This window comes from Megascapheus bottae, chromosome 8 (assembly GCF_031878675.1).
Source record: "Megascapheus bottae isolate mThoBot1 chromosome 8, mThoBot2.hap1, whole genome shotgun sequence".
Classification (NCBI taxonomy): Eukaryota; Metazoa; Chordata; class Mammalia; order Rodentia; family Geomyidae; genus Megascapheus; species Megascapheus bottae.
The window spans coordinates 15,321,664-15,348,007 of NC_143516.1; the positions used below are offsets into that span (position 1 = coordinate 15,321,664).

Here is a 26,344-nt window from a genome sequence, read left to right on the forward strand (position 1 = left end):
CAGTTACTGTTTATAATCATTTTTTCGAGTTATAGTTGTGTGTGCATGTGTGTGTGCATGGCAGATCTTATTACTTCTTCACAGCAGGAAGCAGTAATTCCTCAGATACAAATTATTTTGAAGTTTGTTTCAATATTCTACTTGGAGAGATAACAAATGTGGATTGCTAGACTTTCTCACACTTGGTAAGATCTATGTGTTTAGATTAGACTTTCTTCTCTCATTTGTACTACCTCCAGGTCTCAGAAAACAAAACAATACAATTTTTAATCTCAGTTTTACTTGTAATCAATATAGGGACCTAACAAATGACTGCCACATTGTGACCTTAAATTGATTTCAAAGGAAAACTTACTCCTTAGCTGAATAGTGATCTGCCGTTGGAAAACCATTTTGCAATATAGCAATTCTACAATGAATGATGACTTTCCCACCAGGATGACCAGAGTACACAAGTAATAAGAAAGGGTGAAGTTTGTTTTTTCCTGTAGCTGTCAACGGAAATCCATAGTCCAGGATAGAACTTGCCAAGTACTTCACTTTGTAAGTTCAGAGAAATGCTTTCTCAATGCCAGTCATGCAACATGGATGCGCTAATAGATGGCACCCAGAAAAACCAGTTTCTTAAACCCAATCCCTTTGGTCATTATGGAACAGAGTATACAGAAGAATGAGGATATCAATTCTTTTCAAGAAAACAAGAGTTCTTGAAGCACTGACAATGCCCTTCCTTTTCTTTCCTGTCCCTTGGTGGAAAGCCTGTGAGGCAGAGCAAGAAAGTTACAATTTGTTCCACCCTCTTGTTTTGGCAAGAGGGACCCATGTCATTCCACTCCCAGGCATTGCTGTGGGAGAGGGGTGTGCTCTGTGACGCTGAGCTGACAGAGCAGTTAGCATTGCTGTTGAGGGAGAGAGAAAGGGCCCCTGGGCAGCCTGTGTTCCCACCCCACCCTTGGTTTGGCAAGCAGTGATGAGGGCCTGTGATGGAAGGGAACTGGGGTTTGCCTGAAGCAGAGACTTAGTGGAGTAGACTGCTTGTTGCCATGGGAACAAGATAGAAGAGGGCGGTGCAAAACATGAGCCCAGATGGAGATAAGTTCTCAGACGTCACCAGTGTCAGCACAATCTGATGTCGTTTTCTGTGCAAGTCTACAGTGTTCCTTCTCTTTCCCAGTCTCAAGGAGGTCTGGGGAGGAAGAACTTTTGGAAGTTTAAATTTCAAAAAGGACAAGATTAATATTAAATGGGGATGAGACAAAAACGAAGAGTTTTGGTCTAGTGAAGGGGCAGAACTGGGGATTAGACTTTTATGTTACATATATCTACACAGAGAGGATTTCATCAAATAGTATGCTTTTCAAACATGTAAACATAACACAGCATTAATAAATCTTTAATGTTTTGGTTGGTTTTACACATTTTTAAAGTTTTCTTGAGAGGATTTTTACTGCACATATTGTTTTGACTTATGCGTAAAAAAGTTTATTCAATGAGGCTCGACCAAATTGGCTTCCATCTCTTCCAAGCAAAGCTGGAAAACCTATGGCAAATCATAGCCATTTGTGATGAAAATTCTTTGACTTGTGTTTCACAACTTTTTCATTGTTTTTCTGATGCACAAATCTGAAAGCTCTGCATTCTACACTTCAATGGCACATGCTGGAAACTTCTTCAATGAGCCTCAGATCTTTCATACCAATAAATGAGATGATTTTGAGTGAGTCTAGCTTCTCAGTATCAGATAATCTCATTGGCTTAATGAAGGACAAAACTATCAGTGTTGGTCACTCAATTATTAGAAAAATCACAAATTTAAGTTTTAGATTATAACCGTGTGGCTGTTGCTGTGTGTATTTAGAAGAGCCTATACAAATGCAAACATGATTGTTGCTTTTTAAGAACAGGTAATATAACTTAAAAGGAATATGTAGAATGAACACTCTCCCAGCAGTGGAGCCTCACTTTCTCATAGGTATTAAAACCACAATCCTTGTTCCTTTCTGTGTCCCATTTTAGGGTGTACTTTTGCTTGTTTTCAGTCTTTCAGAATTAATTCAGTTTTTTTCTATTTTACAATGTGCAGAGTAGGAATTAAACTTTCCCTTTGTGATCTAGTATGAAAATGTAATCCTTTTTGAACAAAAATCAGATCTTCTTGTATTTATTCATCTTGTTACATTTGTGTGCAGTTACTTCAAGGTATTTTATATGTTTTCTGTTTCCTATGTAATTTTGTTATTAACTATGGCTGAAATTTTAATAAAATCTTATAAAATTATATTGTAAATTTTAAACACTTATTATTGAAGTATATTTACTTTGAATTATGTATAAATAATCAGGAATCTCTTAGAAACTTCTCAGGTCAGTACTGGGCCATTGGCAGTAGCCAATGTAAAAAATCAGGCTCACTTGAGAAGTGGTTATAGATTAGAAAGAAGAAATAAATATCTGCATATGTGTATATATGCATATATAGAGAGAACATTTAAATTAAACTTCTAACTAAATTTAATAAGTTTTCAAGTAAATGGTTTTATATCACTCATTGATACTAGCATATATAATCAACCACTACATTTTGTTAGGTAATTTTATAATTTACATAACATTATAGTTCCTGCATTGAAAATAATTACAGTCAAGTTTTTGTAAACCAGCTTTTGCAAACAATAATTTTTGGAATTCTCCAAAAATATCCTTACAAACAACAATGACAACAATAGCAGAAATTACAAAAAAGAACCAAGTAGTGCCAATCCACTTTATCAGGTAGATGAGAGAAGCAAAAGGAAGACCGAAATTCCAGTATTCTTAGGACTTTGAGAGGCACCATGCAGACAGAAAGCTTAGGTTGGTTGGTCTTTATTAAAGTTAAGGTTTGCATGTAGGAAGAGTTTCACAAGATTAAATCAGGAGATTCAAGCACACTCAGGGTTTTGACTACATCGATATAATTATTACTAACATTGCTCTTTTTTGAGGCAACTGTGGCTTTATTGCAACAGGAACCATCTATCCTGCTTCCTCGCCACCTCCTGCAGTGGCTCTCCATCCCAACCCCCTTACAACTATAGACCTCGGCGCCGTGTATCCCCTCTGTCCCTTTCAGTCTTGGAAAGAAACACAATGGAATTTTTATTCTCTCGTGATGAAGTGGATTCATAATTGTAGAAATGAAATTCCAATGAACTAATTTTAGTTTTAAAACTAGAAAAGCAAAGATATGGTCAATCAGAGATTTGGGGGGAGATTAACACCTTTAAATCACAATGAGGTGAGTTAATTTGGAAACCAGAGTATTGCATTTTTTTAAAATATGTATTTATACACTAAAAGGTGTCCTTCATCCATGTCAGGAAGATGAGCTGATGCCATTGCTTCCTCTAAAGTTTTCCCTTTTGCACCATCAATGCCCAGGTGGTAATTCAGAGACAGACTGGTTTTGCTCATTCCATCAAGTTGGATGTCATTCCAATTTAGGTTTCTCTTTCTCTTCTTCCATACCTACAAATTGAAAAAAAAGGGTTTAATTTGGCCAAGTGGGTTTGCTAAAAGAGCTCATAAAAACCTTATCTCCTCACAACGCTTTCCTGTCCCCCCTTCTTCACAATCCTGTATAGTATTCCTAGCTAAGAAAAGCCATTTACAACTTTTTTCTAGAAACATTCTCTGCCCACTCTGTCCCTGAGTCAGGACACAATACCTCCGCCACACAGGGAGCTCGGCAGGCTCTTGGGAGCAAGGATCATGACACAAGCAGAGGCTTGACTCATCAAGTTTACGTGGCAACCCCAGCCGGCCTACTTCTTAACCAGTTTCCAGCAACTAAGCCACATAGCCATGTATGTTTAGAAAAAACAAAATTCAGAGATATTTTGTTCTAGTTCTGTCCCTTTCAAGGCCCCATCTATGGATTGTCAAAAGTCAAAAATGTCTTTATTATATTTTTAAATTTATTTTTTGAAAGCTCATGGAGACCCCATTGCTGCAAGAACTGTTTACATACTTGCATATACTTAAAATATTTTTTTTGCCAGTACTGGGGCTTGAACTCAGGGCCTGGGCACTGTCTTTGGGCTTTCTCAAGGCTAGCACTCTATCACTTGAGTCACAGCACCACTTCTGGCTTTTTCTGTGTATGTGGTACTGAGGAATTGAACCCAGGGCTTCATGCATGCTCGGCCATTAGGCCATGCTCCCAGCTCTAAAAGTTTTTTTTTTTTTTTTTTTTTTTTTTTTTTTAAAGCCAGGCTCCAGTAGCTCATTGGTTGGCTGTGATATCAGAAAGATTGTGAGTTGAGGACAGCCCCAACAGACACACAAGGTGTCCTCAAACTTTCATTTGATTTCCATAGCTAAGGAACTGTCAGAGGTCTACACTTTCCCCAAAGAACTTCCCATAAATCATCTTAAAGAAAACTTGAGACTGAAGAGCAAGAGCATTTGAAGGATGAGCACAGATGAGGGCAAGAAGATGCCGTGTGTTTTGTTACTGGGTATCCAAGTTAAAGGCAGGAAACATAACCCATGTTCCATTCAAACAGCCCAGGCTATGGAGACCCACTTCTCTCCCATGTGCTCTCTCCTGTGCAGAAGCTATCAGAGTTTGCTTTTCCTGAAGTATTTTTCCTTCAAAGCACTGCCTGTTTGGGGCTTTCGTGGCAGGAAAGGTGGAATCTTCAGCGTTGGGACCTGGGATTATTCACTGATGGAGAGGGAAAATAGGTCCCAACCTACCTCAGTTTGTCAGCTGAGAGGCAGAGGGAATAATTAGATAGTTGCATATGTTTGTCAGATCGGGAAGTGCAATTTCCACACAAAATGCGGAAAATGACCCTTTACCAAGTTGAGGCAGGCTGAACTTGTGATACAGAGAGGACAAGAAGCACCCACCTTGAGCTGGAGATAGGCTGGGAGAGGGGCTCCACCAGGGGGCAAGGCCTGGGGTGGGTGGAGAAGGAGGCTGCCTAGGGCGTCTACCTACCCATTACTCACTTGTTTTCTCTGTCCTCACCCACTCTTTCACTCTGGATACTATCATTTCTGGTCTTACCAAATTTCATTTTGATAAGACTCATCACTCAGTCAGGTGTATGGAATTGTGTTGTGTCAGGACTTTCCCTTACTTCCACCCTGCCCTTCATGTTGAAGCCCTCAGTACATCAGAATGGGAGAGAATGTCAAGCATGTGGCTAGACAATCATTTGCTAAGGAAATTAGGCATCTGACTCATGGGTCCAATCAACCTACTCAGCAGAAGCCAGAAATAGAGGTGATTGTCCTGGAAAGACTTATAAGCCATCTTCTTCACTGATGGCCCGAACATCTTTGAATTATAGGAAGAAGACAAATCTATCTATCTATCTATCTATCTATCTATCTATCTATCTATCTATCTATCTCCCTTCCTACCCACCATCCATCTATTCACTCTTGGTGGTAGTATTGAGTTTTGTGCTCAATAGACAGGTGTTTTTACCACTTCAGCCATGCTTCCAGCTTTTTTTGCTCTGGTATTTTGTTATTGTTGTGTTCATTGTAGGGCTTGAACTCAGGGCTTGGGTACTGTCCCTGAGCTTTTCTGCTCAAGACTTGCCCTCTACTACTTTAGAGCCACAGTGCCATTTCTACTTTTCTGCTGGTTAACTGGAAATAAGAGTCTCAGGGACTTCCTGCCTGAGCAGGCTTTGAACCACTATCCTCAGAGTCCATCTATAGTAGCACCATTTCCCGTTTGAAACTGCTGAAAAGTAACATACTTTTTATCTTGAGTAGATATTTATCTCTCCTGGATTTAAGGCCATCCTTTCACAATGGCCAAATCACTTTTCAAGACTATTGTAGGTTAACTAAACACTTCTATAGCTGATAGAGAAAGATTACTATTCTCCTCATGCAGAGGGAACATTATTACAAGATTAATTTCTGGTTTCTTAACTCATGGCATGAATAATAAACATTTTGATATTTTCTAGCAGACTATTTATCAAAACCAGAAGCTGCTGATCAAAGAAACCTCAGCTTCTTGGAGCCATTTGGTATTGGTGAATAACTTGACACAGTCTCAGATACATGTATAATAACAAAATTAGGGCTCAGGAATAAACCATGAAACACTCTGGTTTATTTGTCTGTTAGACTGAGCTTCAGGGACAAGTGTCTGACACAAAGCAGGGTACTCAATAAAATGCCAGGATTGAATGGAAGATGGCCAGAGCTCCCCGCTCCCTGCAGCATCTCTGGATATACTTCCATGCAGAACTGAAACCATTGCAGATCTCTGCTGTTGCCCCTCACCTTCCAGTATTTACATCATCTTACATACATCCATGGACAGATTTTGCATGCCTTAGACAAAGTTATGTGCTTCATCAAGATGGAGGCTCTGCTCTCCAGAATGGAAACAAGAGACATTAAATTATAGGTGAAAAGAGCTTTCGTAGCAATGAAATATTACCTTTTGCTACATGTATCTCTTTGCCACCTTTAAACCTTAAAAAATGCAGCCACTTAGAAGAGAGGGTGTCCTTCTTGCCAGAAGCATTTTGTGTTATTATTATTATTATTATCATCATTATTACTATTTTTTTGCCAGTCCTAGGGCTTGAACTCAGGGCTTGGGCGCTGTCCTTGGGCACTTTTTGCTCAAGGCTGTGCTCTGCCACTAGAGCCACAGAGCCACTTCTGGCTTTTTCTGGGTATGTGATACCAAGGAATTGAACCCATGGCTTCATGCATGCTAGGCAAGCACTGTACCATTAAGCTATGTTCCCCGCCCCATTATTACTATTTTTTCTTTGCCAGTCCTGGGGCTTGAACTCAGGGCCTGGGCACTGTCCTTGGACATTTTTTGTTCAAGGTTAGTGCCCTGCAACTAGAGCCACAGCACTACTTCTAGCTTTTTCGTAGTATGTGGTACCAAGGAATCGAACCCAGGGCATCGTGCATGCTAGGTGAGTACTCTACCACTAGACTATGCTTCTAGCCCTATTATTACTATTTTTGCCAGTCCTGGGGCTTGAACTCAGGGCTTGGGCACTATACTAGGGCTTTTCTCAAGGCTAAGGCTCTACCACTTGAGCCATAGCACCACTTCTGGTTTTTTCTGTAAATGTGGTACCAAGGAATTGAACCCAGGGCTTCATGCAGGTGGGGCAGGCACTATACCACTAGGCTACACTTCCAGCCCAGTATTTTGTGCTATTTAGCCTTCTCATGGCATGGAGGTGGGAGACTCTTTGAGTTTTATGCACTCACACAAAAGATGACTTAAAATCCGAGAAATCTGTTTGGTATATCTGTAGTCCACACTGGTCTTGAACGTATGTCTTCCTGATTCAGCCTCCTGTGTTGGGATTACAGGCCTACCATGTTTGGCTCAGGTGACATTTAAGGAGACTATTTGATTACACTCAAAAAATTATCTAAGCCAGGTGTGGTGGCTCACACCTGTAATCCTAGCTACTCAGGAGGCTGAGATCTGAGGATCAAGGTTCAAAGCCAGCCAGGCACAAAAGGACCTGAGACTCTTATCTCCAAGTAAACTCTAGAAAATGGGAAGTGGGGCTTGGCTCAAGGGTAGGATGGTAGCCTTGAACTGAAGAGCTCAGGGACAGTGCTCAGGCCTAGTTCAAGCCCCATGACTGCGCCCCCCCCCCAAAAAAATTATCTACTTTATTTGGTGGTCTTTCAGGTAAGGCAGGGTTTTTTTTGTTGTTATTGTTATCAGAGTCAAACATCTTTAGTGTTAACGGTGGAAAAAAATAGATTTTTTTCTCCTCTATAAAATGTTTTATGGACATGCTTCTTTTCTCCTTAGATTTGGATTACCACCTAAGGAGATGGAGTGAGTCATAAACTTTTCAGACAAAAATGCCAGCAGCTCCTAAATAAATATAATTGTCAAAATGAAACTTGAGCAGAGATACTGCGTGAAGAACTGAAGAAGAGGCAGGCACCTCTGGCTTTGTTCCTGCTCTTGAAGGCAGCCGTCGATTGTTAGGGTCTAGAATGAACTTACTTCTCTGTGTGTCCCAGATATAACTGTTCAGAACTTCTCCCAGCACATACAGGAAGTTCATTAGGATGGTTGTTGCCCCGAAGAAGATGATTCTGGCTCCAGAGCCTATGTGTTCCAGGAAAGGATACACCCACATGCCGGTGACATGATGCACCCAGCACACCCTGCCAGAGAAAGGAGAAAGAAGACAAAGATGGCATTACTCTCACGGCTGTTGTCAAACCCACTGTGCTACAAAGGCAGTCAGATTCCATCACCAGCCTTCAGTGGTCGTCTGTCACCATTTGCTTCTGATATTCAGGAACTACCAGAAATATGTCGGAAAACTTCTGTATTCTGAAAATAGTTTAGAACTCACTGAAGTGGTGGGCATCGTGGATGTCCCATGTTAGCCTGGAAATATCTTGTTAGCGTGCTGTACGCCACCTGTTACTACAACTCAGTGGCAACTAATAGTAACTCAACTTCCTGTTACTGAGATTTGCCTGAACTTCCCAGGAATGTCCTTGTCTGTGCTCCTCTGGGACCCTGCACTGCAACTGGTCCCCTCCATACTGGAACTTTCACAGTTTCCTCTTGTCTTTGATGATACTTAGAAGATTTTGGTTTGATACTGTTGGGTGATTTAATACCACTATGTAATCTCTGTAATCCCTCCTTTACACAAGGAAACAATGTAGCATTAGACAATCACATCATAATAAAAACCAGGAAAAGGTGTACCAGGTACAAGCTGCCCCTCAGCCAGGTATAAACCCGAGGTGCTTGTATAGGCAGAATGCCCTATAACCCAGCAAATACTAGACTCCCTATTCTAGCCTTTACGTTCACTTCATTCTTTTTATTTTTTCCTCCTATTCTCTATGCTTACTTGTGATCATGTTTGTTTGTGTTCTGGATCTACTTTTGGCTCAGAGGGAACAACAACATCCTCAACGGCATTGCTTTCAGAAGTGTAGTTACAGTACTTGCTTCATTGTGTCTGTCTTGACATGATTGTTAGGAGCTGTTTTCCATCATGCTCAGGGGCCCATTATTTTATCAAAAGTTACAGTTGTGGAGAGCAGATGAAATACAAGTAATTTTATTACCTTTGGAATAAGTATTACTACTACTACTACTACTATTAGCTTATTTTGTGAACTCAGGCCCTGGGTATTATGACTGAGGTTTTGTGTTCAATGATTGTGCTCTATCACTGAGCCACAGCTCCACATACAGCTTTTTGCAGGTTAATTGGAGATAAAGAGTCTCAGGGATTTGCCTGCTGGGCTGGCTTCAGATCGTGATCCTCAGATCTCAGTCTCCTAAGTAACTAGAATTATGGGATGTGAGCCACAGACAGGCAGTGGTTATTGAAAGGGTTGGAAAAACCCTTAGAGCAAAAACCCTTAGGGTTCACACAGTAGTAACTGTCCAAAATAAAAAGAAAAATAAGCTGAAGCCTTTATGAGAGCCAGTAGCTATCAAATTGTTAGAACTACTGCCTGGGGCTCTCATATAAGACCTTGTGTTTGTTCATAAATCAGAGGCAATTTGGCAATTTGGTCTCTTTAATCGAGGTGTGATGCATCCATCAAGTCATGGAGAGAACATGCAACATTCCCCAAATTTAATATCATAAATTGTTACTGATTTTTTTCCTAATCAATGTATACAGTTGTGGTCTTACTCATGCTAAAACTGCTTCCTCAATTAAGAACATCAGGAACAACTCAAATCAGAAATTTTCACTATACTTTTTCTTTTTTGTGGGTTGTGGGACTTGAACTCAGGGCCTGAATGCTGTCCCCCAGCTCTTTAGCTCAAGGCTAGCGCTCTACCACTTTCAGTCAACAGCTCTACTTCCAGTTTTCTGGTGGCTAACTGGAGATATTCTTATAAACTTTCCTGCCCAAGCTGGCTTTGAACTGAACTGCAATTCTCAGATCTCAGTCTCCTGAGTATCTAGGAGTACAAGGGTGAGTCACCAATGACTGGCTCACTATACTTTTTATTCCCCTCTCTGGTATTCTTTGCTTTTAGTGGAATGAACCTTTCACCTGCAGGTTTTAGCATTGCTTCTGATGATAGCCCTGAGTCTCAGACACTGTTTGCAATCTACATTTGTCACCCTGTAATTCCAAATCAGTGCTACAACAAAAATAACCACATCTGACCCACCTTTGGAAAATTCCTAGACTTATGTCACCAACCCAAATATCTTCTGAAAAATCAGAAATACACTTCCAGCCACCTTGCACAACTCTCTGGGTATGGCAGAAGTTACCTTATAACTCCCTTCATTTTATCCTATTTGTCAGGTAAAGAAACTGAGGCCAAGCTAAATGACTTCTAAACTTTCCTGGTCAAAACTGGGAAAGAAATGCACAATTAATTTCATGTTTTGCTATGTGGCCATGCTTTCCCTTAGTAAGGTAATGAGCATTGTGTCCAAAGTAGAAGTGAGGGTTCTCTCCCCTCCCCTCCCCTCCCCTCTCCTTCCCTTCCTATTTCTTTTCCTTTCTCTTCCTATCCCCTTTCTTGATTATCTTTCTTTCCTTTCTCTTTCCCCCCTCTCCTTTCTTCTCCCCTCCCTTTCCTTTCCCCCCTTCTCTGCTTTTAGGATTTGGTAGGTCATCACGTGATCCTGGATACAGAAGTCCTGTTACTCGGGGTTCCACCTAGCTTCATGTGGATGATGAATGATGCATCCACTTGTCCTAACAGGCTGTGTTTTCACCATTTGTTTTCTTGATGTTATCAGGCCTCGATTTTCTGCACTAAGGTGACTCATGGCCTGGTTCATCCATGGTGGAGAGTTCCTGGCTCCTAGCTGACTTTCAACTTCTTATTCATGGTAGGTCCCTCTTGTCTTAGTGCCCAAACAGCTTATGCTGAGGGCAATGGCACCTAGTTTAATGTTAGGTCTAGAAATAAGCATGAATGTGCTAGCGTATAAGTATTTATAAGTGTAAGACTTGCAGATGAAATACTTTTATTAAAGTAGTTTAATTTCCATTCATCTTAAATGTGTAATTAAAAAATAACACTTACCCATGCCTCCCATGTGAACACTGTGCTAACAGCACATGAGGATGGGTAATTTCTGTTCCGATGGAGTGCAGTCTAAGGAGGGATGCATCTACTACAGGAACCTTGCAAGTACAGCCAGAATTAAGGAAAGGTCAGGGAAGAGTTGTCATGGCTACACAGGGACTAGTATCTGCTTTATCCCATCATTAGTGTTTAAATTCAGTCCCTCTTGCTTTTTTTTCTTCTTCCCCACTCCCTCTCGCTCTTGCTTAGTGTTTTTGCTCTACCATTTGAGGCACACCTCCACTTCCTTTGCTTTTTCTATATATTCATAGCTGAAAAATATGTTCAAATGCCTTCTTTCTTTTCTCTCCTCCCTCTCTCCCTCCTTCCTTTTTTTCCTTTCTTCCTTTCTTTTCCTCCCTCTCTCCTCCTCTGTCCCTTTCTCTCTCTCTTTCTTTCTTCCATTTTTTCTTTTTCATATACATATATATATATGTATATGTACACATATATTGCCTGTCCTGGGCTTGAGATCAGGGCCTGAGCACTGTCCTTGGACTTTCCTTAAGGCTAGAGCTCTACCACTTGAGCCTCAGCACCACTTCCAGCTTTTTTCTATGTATGTGGTACCAAGGAATCGAACCCGGGTCTTCGTGCATGCTAGTCAAGGACTCTACCACTAGGCCAAACTCCCGGCCCCTTTTTCATATATTTTTATTGTAATTAATAGAAGGGTTATATTATATTCACCAGATAGAAGATGCATTACTTCACATACATTGATACCCTTTCTCATGTTTTGGTCCTCATTTCCCTCCCCCCACCCCCATCCCTCATCTTGTTTTCCCCCCTTCCCTCCCTTCCTCCCTTCCCCCCTTCCCTCTCTTCCTCCCTTCCTCCCTTCCTCCCTTCCTCCCTTCCTTCCTTCCTCCCTTCCTTCCTTCCTCCCTCCCTCCCTCCCTCCCTCCCTCCCTTCCTTCCTTCCTTCCTTCCTTCCTTCCTTCCTTCCTTCCTTCTTCCCTCCCTCCCTCCCTCCCTCCCTCCCTCCCTTCCTTCCTTCCTTGCTTTCTTTGTTTTGTATGATTCCACCATTGACTGTAACCTTTTCTTGAGGCCGAGCGTCTAATCCTTCTCATATTAAAAACTCCTGGCTGATGAAGACATTTATGGCTATTACTTCAAGTCTTATTACCTATATGAATATTTCACAAATTTATATATTAACTTAGACTTCTTTATCTCAGAAAAGGTTATCAAACAGTCATTAAAACATCTCATTTCACACATCTGAAAGGTTCCTTAAGTCAAATATATTTACCTCCCTGGCCAGATTTTCTGTATTCCTGTCTCTAAGAATGCTACTACAGTTAAGCTTTGCAACTGAAGCACCTTCAAGTCACCTCTCTGGCATTTCCCCCCTCTGTCATCACATATAGTCAATCCATTGCCCTGTCCAATGAAGGGAGCCTTATATTACATTGCTTCTTTTTCTATCTCCATCATCAGCATCTTAATTTGTGTTACAATCATCTCTGTCTAGAACACTGCACTAGTCTCTAATTTGCTTCCACATCTATTTTTGCCCTCTTTCAATCCATCCTCACAGCTGCCACAGGATCTTTCCAAAGCAGAAATCTAAACACATTATATCCCTACTTTCAACATGTCAATGGCCTTCCTTTGCTTTTTTTGTTAAAGATAGCAAGTGGAGAATTCCATATTTACAGAGGCATCTACCTGTCTACATGGCCCTATCTCATTCCTTGCTCCTGTTCTTCCTTGCATTCCTATTATATTGGCTTTCATTTAGTTTCTTGATTTTCCTGTATTTCAAGTGGCTCTGCCACTTGAGCCACATCTCCACTCCACTTTTTCTTTTTTCTAGTTAATTGGAGATAAATATTTCATGGATTTTTTCTCCTGGCCTGGCTTTTAATAGGATCCTCAGATCTCAGTCTCTTGAACAGTTAGGATTACAGGAATGAGCCACTGGTTTCCAGCTGAATTTTTTATTTTTAATACTTTTTTATTACTACTTAAATTTAAATTTAAGTACAAGTTGAATTGAGGTACAAGTCCTATAAGATGAGCAACTGTGCCAGTTTTTGCTCTTCTTTGTACTCCTAGCACTTACCACAATGCTAGTCATATAGTAGAGGAATGAATGATTGGAGAAACCATTCAAACTGGGATAGAGAGATAAAAAAGGTTTAGTTGGGTAAAGATGAGGGAAGAAAAGCCTTTCTAGCCCAAATGTATTGCGTATCCAAAGACCTGAGAAGAAGAATACATTCTTAGATATTAATAAAGAAAATATTTTTGTTGAGATCAAGTAAGGGATGGCAAGTGCCAAACTGTAGCTGGATTCTGAGCCATGGTAAACTTGTAGATTATGCTATAATATAGAGAGTCTTCAAAACATCTTAAACAGTTTTGACATAGATCAGTTTGACCTGAACAAACAATTGATTAAAAAAAATAGTGACTATGACAGAAAACGGTAGCAGTGGGAATAAGAGTTAATAGATGGATGTAAAAGATATGTATACTAATGTCTATTGAACTGCAAGTCACAAGAAATGACAATCTGCAGGTGGTTATGAGAGCTCATTGTTAGATCTTTAGGAAGTGTCTAAGTGTTGGGAGCCTGAGTCCCGCCACGATGGGATTAATTACACTAAGGACAATGGTAAATATTACATACCAGATATTTTCTTCCTTGTCTTGCAAAGTGAATTAACTGGTTGCTACCATCTAAAATAACAGTAAGAAAATAAAAACAGAAACCAGAAGAGGGCCTTGAATATATAATGAGGATCAAAACTGTTTTGCAAAACTGTTTTCAGTCCTGTGGACATGTATGTAAGTGCTTACATGTACATGCATGCTGGCCAGGTCATGACACAAGAAGATGTTTCTTTAATTCATAGTTTAAAAATATGGACAAGCACTGATTTAGGAAAGAGTGCTAGAGTACTTGGTGATTGATTAGATTTCAACAATGAGGGCAGAGAGATGAGTTAGGGGTGAATCATAGATTCCTGGCTTGATGAGCTGGGTGGGGAGGGATGTTGTTTCCTGTGATAGGAAAAGTAAGGGAGCTGGCTTCAGGGCATGAGGAGTTCTGCTCAGACTTGTTGACAGGGAGATATCCAGGTAGGATTGTCCTGAAGGCAGTTGGTTACAAGGATCTAGATTATAGAAAGACTTGATATCTAGCAACAAGTCCATGGGCAAAAAGACGATGGTTGAAGTTATTGGAACACCCTGAGAAATGAAGTGGGGCAGCCTCACTGGGGCAAATATCATGAGTCCTCTCATTTGTGGATGTGAGGGGGAAAGCAAACCAAATCAACATGCAAAGCAAGTACAAAGTTACAAATGTAAAAGGACATTTAGAGAGGTGGAGGGAGAAGGTAAAGGAAGGAGGGGGGGTAAGAAAGTAATGGGGGTTTGAATATGAACAAAGTATTTTATGCACACAAATGGAAATTTTATGATGAAGTCTCTGACCATGTGTAATTTAGTACACATCTCTGGTAAAAGTAAATTGGAATGAAGTCATCTAGGTAAGAATACAGGGCATGGAAACAGTGGGTCCATGAGAAAGCACTGGTCAAGGTCAAGATTTAAGAGGTAGGACAAGAATGAGATCAAACAAAGGGGACCCAAAATATGGGCTGATGACATGGGAAAAGAAGAGTACAGTTGTTTGAAACCAGGGGATAAGAGATTCCAAGATAGAACAGACAACGTCTGTGAGCATAGACACGTGGAGAACTAGGAAGTATTAGAAAATTGATTTCCCACCCATCACGTGGAAGCAAGAAAAATGACAGGTTTCAAGTTCCTATTATTTACATATACTTTGGTTGTTGACTGAACATAAATGACAAGTAGTCACCCTAAACAAAACCAAAACCAAAAGTAAACTGAGGTCAGCTGGAAGTTCATCAGCTCTTCTTTCCACATGGCCATGGTTCTACTCCATCACAGAAATCATGAGTGATGGTGGTGACTTTTCTGGCCAGGCTGGCTGTGAACAGTGTACCTCAGATCTCAGCGCCTGAGTAGCTAAGATTACAGTTGTGAGCTGGAGCTAGGTTGTTCGAAAGCAAAGTCATTAGTTCCCAAGGCACAACATAAAGATGCATTTTTAGAAGAGTGACTCACTGCTGACACCGTATACTTCATGACAGTGACTGTGCTAAAGGCTTCACATGAGCAGTTCCTTGGGGGAAGATATTGTATCGGTCCCATTTTACAGATGAGGACACTGAAGAGCAGATAGGTTGGGTGGTGGCAAATTTGGATGTACATCTCCATAGCTGGTCTTCTCCTTGTGTACCAGCCTCCTCTACTATGTCAAACGCCAGACTGATGAATGGGATCCATGCCCTGGAAAGGTTTTAGTGTGCTCAGAATGCATCAGTGAGTCTAAGTATGAAACCTGTGTCTACAAAGCATTGCTTTTCTCCCACTGACTCTACAAGTAATTCACGCTCATAGAAAATGTGTGAGATGCAGAAATTTTGCAAGATGCAACATAAATTACTTCTGGTGAAGTTTTAACACAGGATCAAATGTCTTATAAAACCCATGGGTCATATTTTACAACTTCTCCAGAGGAGAGGGGAATCTCGGGGATAAAATAATAAACCCTTCCTTTAGGGAAGGCAGTAACTTACCTCCTAAGAAACAATCACATCGTGTGCGCATTAGTCCTACTATGTTTATGTGCTGCATGGCAGATATAAGCATGTGTTCTGGAGACAGAAGATACAAGTCTGCCTCACACCCAGTGGAGCTGTGAACCTCTCATGGGACCTCCATGAAACTTTGACTTTTGGCTCAAGTGTTCTCTTTTGATGTATCTAAGTTAAGGCCAACAGGTCTCTTGGACTGTTCTCTAATTCGACTGAATGGGGACTGGTTCTTGCTAGATTTTTGGGAATCTGGAGTTCCACTCGACTTTTAAAGAGTTCATGGACTCATTTGTTTATTTGACAAATCTCCCCTCCCCCCACCTTCTCTTCTCCCTTCTCTTCTGTTCTTTTCCTTCTTTGGGGATAAAACTCAGATCCTCACCCATGCTAAGCATATACTCTACCACTGATATTTACCCTCAGTCCTCACAGACATTTCGTGGGTGTTTACATTGTGTCACATAAAGTCATCACTAGTGGAGACAGAGTATACAGTGGTGAGGGCAGATCAGCCTGTGTGGTGGCTTTGCCAAGACTCTTTAGTGAAGATACGTTAAGGCTCAGAGAACTAGGGGACATTTGCTTAGATGGAAACAAGTATCAAAAAGTTTTTTTAGGTGAAGTTCATGATTCTGATAAAAATAAATACATAGGCAAATTCCAATCAGCGTTATCCAGTGTGAAGCTCTGTTGAAGTAGCTTCAGCTTAGAAATATCCTTAGTTCAGTTACAGATATAACTACAGAGGCTTTTCTTTTTTTTTTTCTTCTGGTCCTGGGGCTTGAACTCAGGCTGTAAGTATTGTCCTTGAGTTTATTTTTTTTTAACTCAAAACTCACATTCTACCATTTGAGCCACAGCTCCACTTTTGGCTTTTTGGTGATTAATAGGAGGCTAAAATCTAAGTACTGCAGTTCCAAGCCAGCCCACGCAGACTCTTATCTCCTAAGTAGCTAATGTTACAGGCGTGGGCCACTGACACCTGGCAGAAGTCTATTTTTTTCTTATATTTGGGTCATTATTTTACAAGTCTTACTGTTTAAAGAAAGCTTACACATTCTAATTTTGTACTGGGATCCACGCGTTTTATATATCTATAGATAGATATATAGTGTGTTCTCTATATGTTCTAGCTCATCTATATAGTTTTAGATTACCTTGTATGACATGGAACTTTGAGCCTTCACTTCCTCTTCGTTTAGGTGACGTGAACAATACTGGCTACCTTAAAGATGTGACTGTCAGATAACATAATGTGTTTATCATAACTTACTTTAGATTAAAAAGGAAATGAAGCAAATACAATGATCAAAAAACCTTTCCACTGATCCTTAGGAAGAAATATATGGTATTTCCCTGTGCTTCTCACACACACCAATGTTTTCAAGGTTACAGGTCCCTCCACCCATCCTTAGGGAAAGAAGCAAATTGTATGTGCCTTCTGGAATGAATTCCTGTAATGAGGTAATGAGGGAATGTGTTTTCTTCCTGATTCTAAATCAGCAATATCAGGATGATTTATCCATAAGGGCAGGCTAATAACTGACTTCAGAAAATTTTCCTCTGACATATCTTCTGGCACGTTACAAATAATTTGTTTCCATAGAATCCTACTCAGTATATAGTTTACCCTGGTTTTATGGTGATGTTTTCCTAGACAGAATTCAAGTTGAATTTCTTTTAATACAAATTCATGACTGGCTGTCCTTAACTTTAACCATTTGGAACTTGTCAAAGCATCCAGGTACTAAACATCAAGTTGACACATTGGAGAACTGGAAGGAGCATGCGCTCTTTCAGAAGGGAAGCAGAAACTCAACAAGGGATTGCTGTAGCCCACGTGACCTCAGTGTTGACAGCAGGGAGAGGCCACACATTTAAACTAGAAGGGAAGAGGAAGCGCATTGGCATGTTATTGTTCTCTCATCCACTGAGGTCAAAAAAGCCACTCGCGATGTCTTCAGTGTCCTTAAATTTGTTAAGATTTGTTTTGCGACTTAGCATGTACTACATCCCAGAAAATGTTCCCTGTGTACTTGAGAAGAATATGCATCCATTTTTGGGTGGGATAGTCTATGTACTCCTATTAGGTACATGCTGATGAAGCTCTGTGGCTGAAGAGACTAGTTAGCAGGATCCTTGGGTCAGTGGGGCTATCTCAGTCCAACAAGAGACTCATTGCTGAGATCTGCAGGTAGAAAGGGTCTGATACTGCAGTCTTTAATCAGGTAGAACCAGCGAGTTAATATGAGTGGACAGGGGGATGGTTGAGAATAAGGAATATAGAACACTTCTACCTCAGTGCTGGTGCCTTCTTTCCAGAATGTGGAACAATTTGGATTTCCTATCCATTAGATAAAAACAAAAAAGTACTAGATTTTTTTTGCTAATTAAATGAGAAAACTATGCTACTTTGCCCTGTCCAGAAACAATGGCAGAACTCCCATTTTTCAAGAATGGTCTGGCTCACTGTTAGGTTTCTTGAAGAGATACAGGAATTTCTATGCTTTCATAAGCCAATATGAATTCACAACTCAGGTGATAAAAACAAGAATGCACAAATCCAGGTTAGGAGAGTCACCGAACATACATGTAAACTCAACATAAACTATTGTCATTCTTCAATGTTATTCTTATATTTACATAAGTCATTTTTTTAACTCATGGTTTTACATTGCATTCTTAGTGCACAATCACAAACTTGCCCTGCATGAAATTCATCTCTGATGAAACAATTCTACCCACCATTTAGTTTATAATACAGGAATGAGATAAGGGTATGCCGTTAATATGTTAATAAGATCAAAGGGATATCAATTCTTGCTTAGCGGACAGCTGCTTGAGAAGAAAATCCTAGTAGACATCCTGGTTTCTCCTGGAATAACACCCAGAGACCAACTTCTTGATGGTACTACGATTATCAGCATTCCATTTCTTTTTATTAAGCTGTGACATGTGGAGTATTCAGATGTCATCTAGGTTACAAATGTGAATAACAAAAGGAATGCTACTATGGAAACCCACCTGATGGCCTTTGTGGTAAGCTCCTTGTTACTTGAATGCCAGCAAACTGCACACAATAAAGGGCCTATCAATGTTAAGCATAAAACTTCTATACAAGAGCACTGATTATTAACTTTAATGAATGCCTTGAACATTGCAATCTGAGGCAGTATTATTTTTGTCCAACCTCATTATTAGATAAGCTCAGTGGAAGCTACATTAAGATGTACTTTGGATTGTGAAACCAGAGTCAATTCAAGGCCATCTTTCACTATTGGTCACTTGTAAAAACAAGCTACATAGTTGGTTTAAAGATGTATGCACTTAGAAATAAACTGTCAAAAGCAAACTAATAAGATGGAACACTTCCAGCTACATTTCAAGAGATCAAGTACATTTAATTTGTATGTGTTGGCTACATATTGCCTTCCTCAAAGAAAAATTCACTGTTTTAAGTTTAACTATATTATCTATATGTGACTAAAGAAGGAATAAATCTTGAGAGTTGAAATAGACAAATGAGGATTAGGAAAAAATTAAATATTACAAAATAGCTAATGATAGCAATTATACATAACTTCAATAATAATAATAATGTTGAATGCTAATGGTTTCAATTCTGAAATCAAAAGACAATAGCCTAGCAGTCTCAATTTAAAAACAAGACTCAAAACACATTATACCAAAAAATGCAGCTTAGTCAAACACAGTGGTTCTAGTCTATAATCCTAGCTACTTAGGAGGTAGAGATCAGAAGGATTTTGGTTCAAAGTTAACGCAGGCAAAAAATATGTGAGACTCCTCTCAACCAATAAAAGCTGCTGTGGTAACACATACCTGCTATCTCAGTTATGTGGCAAGCATAAATATGAAAATCAAGTTCAGATTGGTTTGGGCATGAACATAAGACCCTATTTTATTTTTATTGTTATTGTAAAAGTCCTTAGCCATAAACAATATACAAATCAAAACAACACTGAGCCTCCATTTTAGTCCAGTCAGAGTGACTATCTTTAACAAATGCTGGTACAGATGAGGACAAAAGGAACTCCTTTACATTGTTAGTAGGAATATAAATTACTGTGGTCACTAGGGAAATGATGGAAATTCCTCAAAACACTAAAAAAGAACTACCGTTCATCCTATTAGGCATATATCTGAAAGAAGGAAAGTGAACATCTAAGAGGGATATCTACGCACTTATGGGGGAGTCAGAGGGATTAAGAAAGAGGAAGGAGAATTAGATCAAAGTACCTTCCAGGGATGACTGGAAGTACCAAAATGAAAATCCTTTGTAGCATTAATGCTATAAATACACATTGAAAAAAATCTGTTAATTAAAATAGTTGTTATTGAGTTTAGAACCTATAGCCTTAGACCAAATCACAATGAAAATTAACATTATTTCTATCTTGAGAATAAGCAATTTGTCTAGCTATTATATTGACCTGGCAGCAGGTGTTGACTGGCATGAGTTTGTCTCATCACTGCCTGTACAAATACATAAAGTACATACTTCTGTGTGTGTGTGTGTGTGTGTGTGTGTGTGTGTGTGTGTGTCTGTGTGTGTGTGTGTGTGTGTGTGTGTGTGTGTGCTGGTCCTAGGGCTTGATCTCAAGGCCTGGGCACTGTTCCTAAGCTTTTGTGCTCAAGGATAGTGCTTTACCACATTAGCCATAACTCCGCTTTTGGGTGGTTAATTAGAGATAAGATTCTTTCAGACTCTTGGATGGCCACGAACCAGAGTCCTCAGATCTCAGCTTCTTGAAGAGCTAGAATTATAAGCGTGAGCCACCAGTTCCCAGCCCTGCAAACATTTTTAAATGGGCCACCATCAGATACAGTTCACTTTCTGTATGTTAGCTTGCAGAGATCAAATGTGTTCCCTAAAGATTAAATGTGTGTTTGGTTACTATTTTTGAAGGAACTAGAATGTACGAAACAAAATAGACATTATCTGTTAGGAAAACAACCAACATTAAAAACATGTTAATCTGAAATTGAAAGGATGTTCTATGAACAAGTTATAAAAAATTAAAATAACTGACAAGATGAATTTAATCTTGATGAAATAATTAAATTAGAATCTTAAAACATACCCTGAAATAAAAGCAGGTCATTCTCCAAAGACAAAAGCTGGTCTCAGGAGACTGGCAGATAATAGATTGAAGGAACATTACAAGAAAATGTATAAGACCTTTAACCCAGTCTTGGTGGTGTATTCAGCAGTAAAGGCAACAAAACCGTTTCAAAAATGAGAAAAAGTGAGTGGATAACACCGTTCAAAAGGATCTGTGTAACTATAACCCCTTTACAATATAAAAACTGTAACACCCTTACAATAAAGTTTTTTTAAATGAGAAAAAGAATAAAAATATGCTTTAATGTTTCATGTTGTCATAGTCACAAATAAGAAGAAGTAGTATATTAAAGGGGGGATTTTATTTTTTTTCTACAAAGTTTGACCCAGTAGAAGTTTAAATTTTGTATTAGGTTTCTCTATCTGGGATATGGCTATTTTTGTGTGTGTTTGTTTTGTTGTTTTTTATTTTTTGTTTGGTACTGGCTTTGGATTTTCTAGGCAAGTGCACTATCACTTGAGCTCAACCCATAACCCCTTTTGCTTTAATTCTTTTTAAGACAGTCTCATACTTTTTCCTAGGTTAGCCTTAGACTATGACCCTCTCATCTGTTTCCTAAGTAGGCAGGCTTATAGGCATGCACTGCCATGCTTAGCCTGGTATATGGCTTTTTACAAACACACCTGTCTTTGTCCAATGGGTAGGCAAAGAGTACTATTTGACACTGCATGCACATTAACTATTTCCTTATTATATAGTTCTCTAAAATTCTTCACATAACTTTGATTATAGTGGTTGGGCACTTGGAGAAGCAAAGAGGGACTAATATTGAAGTGTTAGTGGAAGGGACTTACTCTTGTGTGATGGCTCTTTGGCTCACTGACAACTTCTTGTGAGCTATTCATTCTCTAGGGAATGAATGCATCTCAACAATGGAGTCCTAATGACAATTCTTAGATTTCTCTAGAGGCTGGAAAGAATTTATGAATGAATTGTCACTTCTTTCAGTATTCCAGCAAAGCTAGAAAACATCATTAATCTAAGTTTAGGACTCCACGATCCAGAGAGAGACAGAATGGCATTATACAGGGCAAAGTGTAAAATATATTTTCTTATATAAAACCACACTTTTAAAGTGTAGAAGAACAAATATGAGGGAACCTATTACACAGTGAATTTACATAAAGTCTCCAGTAAAATGGCCTCAAAATATCTTGCAGAAAAAAATAAAAGGACTCAATTTTCTTTCTTATTCAATGTTTTTCTAGCAGAATATCATGGGACGAACTTAATCATTAGCAATGCAATGTGTTTTGTATCTGTACCTATAAAATTATGCATTGTTTAAATTTTTTATTTGGTTGTAAGGCTTGAACTCTGGGCCTGGGTGCTGTCTCTGAGCTCAAGGCTAGCACTCTACCTCTTGAGCCACAGTGAGTCTCAGATCTCAGCCTCCTGAGTAGCTAGGGTTACAGGCATGAGCCACCCAGAGCTCAGCTTGCATTGCTTAAATTTATGTAAGATATTTGTTCATCATTCTTGGTTTTTCTACTGTCACAGGCCAAGGATACATCACTGAGCAAGAAAAAAAATCAAAGTGTACTAAAACATTTTTTTTTCAAACCCCCAAACACCCAGAAACCTCAAGCAGGAAAAAACAAACTATTGAAGGAATTTAAGTAGAAGGGTTGACATAGCAAAAGTTACATTTTAAAAACAAATTCTCTGGCCAAGAGAAAAATGGATGTGAGGCCGTGTGAGTTTGCTCAGTGGTGTACAACACTAGGGAATACATGAAAGAAGGTGGAGAAGGCCATAGGAAACTGGGTAGGAAGAGGCAAAACACCCACTCTACCAGCTACTGACCACCAACCAATCAAAACCAAGGCCACATAGTGAAAAACTAAAATTTTGGCCAGCTGGGCAGGGAGTATGGCCTAGCAGTAGAGTGCTTACCTAGCATGCATGAAGACCTGGGTTTGATTCCTTGGTACCACATACCCAGAAAAAGCTGGAAGTGGTGCCCCCAGACCCTGAGTCAAGTCCCAGGACTGGCAAAAAAAAAGAATTTGGCCAGAGGGATTGGCAGTTAGGTAGAATTTATACTATAATGGTTGAAGAAAAATTATCTGCCCTGTTATTCCAGGTACATGGAAGTCTTTGGTTCATTGAGGGAGGGTGGAATTTCCTCTTTTGCCTCTAGGTCATATTCTTTTTCTCCCAGGATATCATCCAGATTTTCAAAGGCTAAATCCTATCTGTCCTCAAAGAAGTAGCTTATATGTGACTTCCTCCATGTAGCTTTTCTTAAAGAGCCTTCCTCTAGGGCCACTTATTATTATTATTATTGTTAATAATAATAATAGTCCCTATCAATTCAAATTTGAGTACTTTGGATTTCCCTGTATTCTTAGATTACTCTAGAGGCTGGAAAGAATTTACGAATGAATTACTCCTTCTTTCTTGCAGCAAAGCTAGAAAACATCATTAATCCAAGTCTTAGAACTAAAAGTCTTTGATGCAGAGCCATCTGAATCTATTGTTTACCCCTCCCAACTTAGCACAACATCCAGCACATGCTTGGCAATCAATAGACATTTGATTAAGAAAATTAATTGTGAAACAAGAGAAGGTGATGTTGATCCAGATGTACTGTTCACATAAGTCGACATGTTGATTTGAAACCTTTTAGTACAACTACTTAAAGGTAATAAACTGAACAAAAAAGTTAGTTAATTTGGTCATGGATCAACAAGTACCAAGCTATCTCATCAGAATATGGGAGAATATGATGGTAACAGTATTAAGATGGTTGCTTCTTGGGCTTTGAAAAGTACTAGAGAAATGAGTCTTAACCACGTGAAATCCCACTGATTTTAGGGAAATTTCTATCATTTCAAATAAACCATCTTTTGGTTTTGAATTCTATTGACTTTCGGGGTATATGCGTAACTCATTTGAATTGTTTACTATTTTCAATCCATTTTTATTTGGTGCTTCCTGGGAGCCTTCCATGGCTTAGTGCTGTGGGAGGGAGAAATGCCAGGAAGTTTTCTTTGTGGCAATGGGTGGCTGTGGAAACCGTCTACTAAAGGTAATGTTTGGCAGAACTGGGGTTACTGTAAACCTTTGTCATGCAGCCCCACAGAGTGTGTTGTGAGCCTCCACCATGCATCGCCACTCCCAGAGACACTGAGAAGGCTTGCCTGAGGGAAACGGAGAGTTTGGTTAATAAATGAAGCCTGCTCTCTACTTGAGCTGCTGCTTTTACTGCCTCAACTGGATCATCTCCCATACAGACATCAGTCAAGCAAGCGATGTGGTCTATGAGGTTTCCCGTACAAGTTCACCAGAGCTAGTTGCCAACTGAAATGAATCAGGCAGATGGGAGAAGAAACAATAAAGCTAAATTCAATTTTATAAAAATAGACAATAGGGGCATGTTATAAACAATTTGTGTGGTTACGATTGAGCTAAATGAAAGAAAATGGTGTGTGTGTGTGTGTGTGTGTGTGTGTGTGTGTGTGTGTGTGTGTGTAGTATCCATACAATGAGCATAATATATTATTTTTCCTACTTTGCTTTCATTTGTAACTCACATATGAGCATAGTTTCTCTTGTTAAACAATTTATCTTAATTATACCGACTCTTGATATTTAGACTTATGTTACGAGGATGAAATAGATAATGGTCCCTGTTTTCTCCAAGATGATTTCAAGTATTGATCTTTTTATTGCTTATTTAAATAGTAAAATGAGAGGGCTTTGGGAAGAGAATTGAAAAAAGACACATGACTACAAATAGTTTTGACATCACTGGAAGAAATAAATAGAGAATTAGGGCAATGTACTATAGAGGGGCTGAACTGTGCCTTGGAAATCAGAGGTTTCCCCAAGAAAGAGATATGAAAGCTGGAAACCTAAAAGAGAAGTTCAACTGGAGCTAACAATGGTAGAAATTATGGTTGGGGAGTGGTGGATTGGATGGTAGCATGGAGGAAGTTATTAATAGTGAGAAAAAAAGGTCACTTTGGCTGGGTTAGTAAGCAAAGAGGAAAGAAGAGGATGAGGTCAGGGGTCAGACAATCCAGGGGCACCTAAACCATGTAAGTAGCTCTGAACTTAATCTAATGAGGTAATGAGAAACCATTTACACTCTGGGAGCAAAGTCCTCACATTAAAAAACATTACTCAGTGATCTGTACATAGTAGTTCTATATAGGTAGTGACAGAGGAAAAGACAACTTGGACCACGATGTTGGCTGTGGAGACAGAGCAAAGCTTGAGGATTCTTAATGTATCTTGGAGGTAAAGGATCAGAAACGTGTAAGTGACTGGCTGCCTGTCATTGTTGGCCCAACAGAGATGGATAGATGATATCTCATAGGAATCTGGCATGTATAAGTGGGTAGGTGACTTTACTGGGTGGATCTAGGTTTGGAGGTGGAACAGGAAATCAGGTATGACATGAGATTGTTTTGCAATTGTTAAGCAAGTAGATATGGTACAGGGTCAGGAGATTTGGGCTAAAGACCGAGGGGGCAGGTCAATTGAGAGAGAATGGGCAGCAGCAGCCACAGACCCAGGGCTGGGCTTGGAAGAATTATAACAAGAAACTTTGGGTAGTGAGTACCGAAGGAAGAGAGGCATCATCATGGCATTCTGGGATAGGGAGATGGTTACATAACCAAAGTCATGGCAAGAGAGCATTTTGGTAAGGGGAGGATAAAATGCCAATCAAGAAGATGCCAACAAAGATTCCCAGGCAAAACAGACTTGCTGTAAAAGATTTTGTTAAAGCAATGAAATCTTAAGCCATATGAGAATGATTTACATATATTCAGATGAACATTATTCTAATAATCACAATAACTTTACGAGACAGGTACAATTCTTATCCCTCTCTACAGATGAGGGCATAAAGGCACAGAGGTGAGGTGGCTTACCTAAGGTTTATAACCTTGACAGAGGAAAAGTACAGGCTCAGGCAGTTTGGCGCATGAATACAGTCTTCCAGTTACTGCATTATCTGGTCCATATAAGTGGAGTAATGAGAATGGGGGTGATGTAGATGACTGCCTAGCAGGGAAAAGGATCAAGAAGTGAGACTGAAGTTGGAGAAGAGAGAAGTGAGGACCCATGGATGAGAACCCAGAAGAGCTGGGGTAAAGCCAGACACAGAGGAGGAGGCTGTAGAAATGCATACAAAGCCATGTTGTTGTGGAAGATAGGATGGACCCAGGAAGTGTGTTTGCAGGAGGAACTTGAATAACTCCCCCTGCCCCGCACCCTGTCTAATGCCCTTGACTTTTCTCTGTGAAATACCAATTGGGCCATCTTCCCAGAGCCTGGAGAGGGTGAGGTGGAGGGTAAAGGGTGGATAGAATTGTTCACATGGAGAAATTGCCACAGAGTATCAAGGAAAGGATAGCATGGAAGGTGATCCCAGACGCCTGAGAGAAAGCAGTGAGGGTATGAGGTTGTGGGAGGCAGTTGGGGGTGTGTGGGAAGGG

General features: G+C 39.8%; 1 protein-coding gene across 2 annotated transcripts in view; it reads right to left on the reverse strand.

The window, feature by feature from the left end:
* Positions 1–2,849: 2,849 nt before the first annotated feature.
* Positions 2,850–26,344, reverse strand: part of Aig1 (androgen induced 1) — a 198,926-nt gene continuing 175,431 nt past the window's right edge. For both annotated transcript variants that reach the window (XM_090338019.1, XM_090338018.1), the window contains 2 exons: positions 8,024–8,187; positions 2,850–3,507 (listed from right to left, as the gene is read on the reverse strand). In XM_090338019.1, coding sequence (XP_090194145.1) covers positions 3,480–3,507; positions 8,024–8,187 — 192 coding nt within the window. In that variant the 3' untranslated portion in view covers positions 2,850–3,479. The remainder of the gene's footprint in view (positions 3,508–8,023; positions 8,188–26,344) is intronic.